Below are 1,343 nucleotides of genomic sequence, written 5' to 3'. Positions count from 1 at the left end.
TATCTCAACTGTCAAACCATTTGCTGAGTCAAGTTAAGGTAAACCTTAACTGTCATAGTCTACCCCTTGTCAACTTGGCACCTGGACATAATCATACATCACCATACATAATCTCTAAATAAAGACAATCATAAAGTCATACTTGCACCTAACATAATGCCACTAACTGACATACAATCAAAAATGCACAAACCCATTATAGATCACAAAATTCTTCCATGTTCAAATTTCAACCTGGGACAAAATTCCTTTTCATCTGTGAACCTAGAATACAAGTTATCTGCTTCCAAATACAATGGTGGAATAGGTGAAAGGTATACATACATTTACATGACAAACAGAAGGGATAATAGGCACCAAGCAAATTAAAAATCCAGCAGAACAATTTGCATTCACTCTCAAGCCTTGAAAATAATCCTATGTTCTCTGAGACCATCTAGGCAATGGTCTAGACTGGGTGTTGGGTTCTGGGTAGAGGCCCCTCAACTCTAAACATGAGCTCCTCTGTCTAGACCACTGGAATTGCAAATCTGCTCCTTCAACCTTGGCAACCCCTTCCCCAAGTCAGTCTGAGTGGGATCCTACCCCCTCGGCCCCAGAAGGCTCAGTTCTTCTATCCCCTTGGACATCGCAGCCTTGCTCCCTCTGCGTTGGGCAGACCCCATCTTAATGTCAGACCCACACTCCAGAGCTGAGTTGGTGAAGAAGTCAACACCTTGAAACTTAGGAAATTGTGGTCCCACCCTTAGAAAACAAAGAGATCATGGGTCTAACTTTTGAGACTGAGGAAGCTTTGTTCCCCATGGTTCTTGTATCTTCAGCTTCTGCTTCCTTGTTCCTTGAACTCTAGAAGAGAGGCCAGCCTGGTTTCTGCTCTGCTTAAGTGTCACAAAACTCCTCAGCTATACTGATTAGTGTCCAGTGGCATCCCACTCCTCCAGTAAGCCTCCTGCATGAAGGTGCTCATATCTCTTGCTCCGTGGGTCAGCTTCTGTGCCATCTTGTGAAAGTCTCCTGTTTCTAATGCTGCAGTTTGTCTGCCACTTCTTCTCACCCTCTGTGCCATCTCTGCTACTGCAACTCTCTTCTCTTTCTTCTGAGTTCTCATGAGTATTGCCTTTGACATCCATAATTCCACCAACAGTCTTTTTTTTTTTTTTTAATGTTTTATTGTGAATTATATGGTAGTTTACATGAGAGAACTTTAGTTTTCCATTCATTCCATCATATATCATCTCATTGCCATGGTTCCAGGTTCCAATCCCCTCGATGCATCATTAACCCACCAAAGGGTATATCCTAGAAACCCGCTCCCTACACTTCCCCTTAAGCTCCACCCCCCC

General features: G+C 43.3%; 1 protein-coding gene across 1 annotated transcript in view; it reads right to left on the bottom strand.

Moving 5' to 3' along the window:
- Positions 1-1,130, bottom strand: part of LOC102814445 (cell surface glycoprotein CD200 receptor 1-like) — a 28,152-nt gene extending 27,022 nt beyond the window's left edge. Inside the window, exon 1 of the mRNA XM_006864206.1 lies at positions 1,055-1,130. Within this exon, the coding sequence (XP_006864268.1) occupies positions 1,055-1,130 (76 nt within the window). The remainder of the gene's footprint in view (positions 1-1,054) is intronic.
- Between the last annotated feature and the right edge of the window lie 213 nt (positions 1,131-1,343).

Source organism: Chrysochloris asiatica, unplaced genomic scaffold (assembly GCF_000296735.1).
Source record: "Chrysochloris asiatica unplaced genomic scaffold, ChrAsi1.0 scaffold00061, whole genome shotgun sequence".
Classification (NCBI taxonomy): Eukaryota; Metazoa; Chordata; class Mammalia; order Afrosoricida; family Chrysochloridae; genus Chrysochloris; species Chrysochloris asiatica.
Note: the sequence above shows the minus strand (reverse complement) of the source record. Positions and strands in the feature narration are given on the sequence as shown.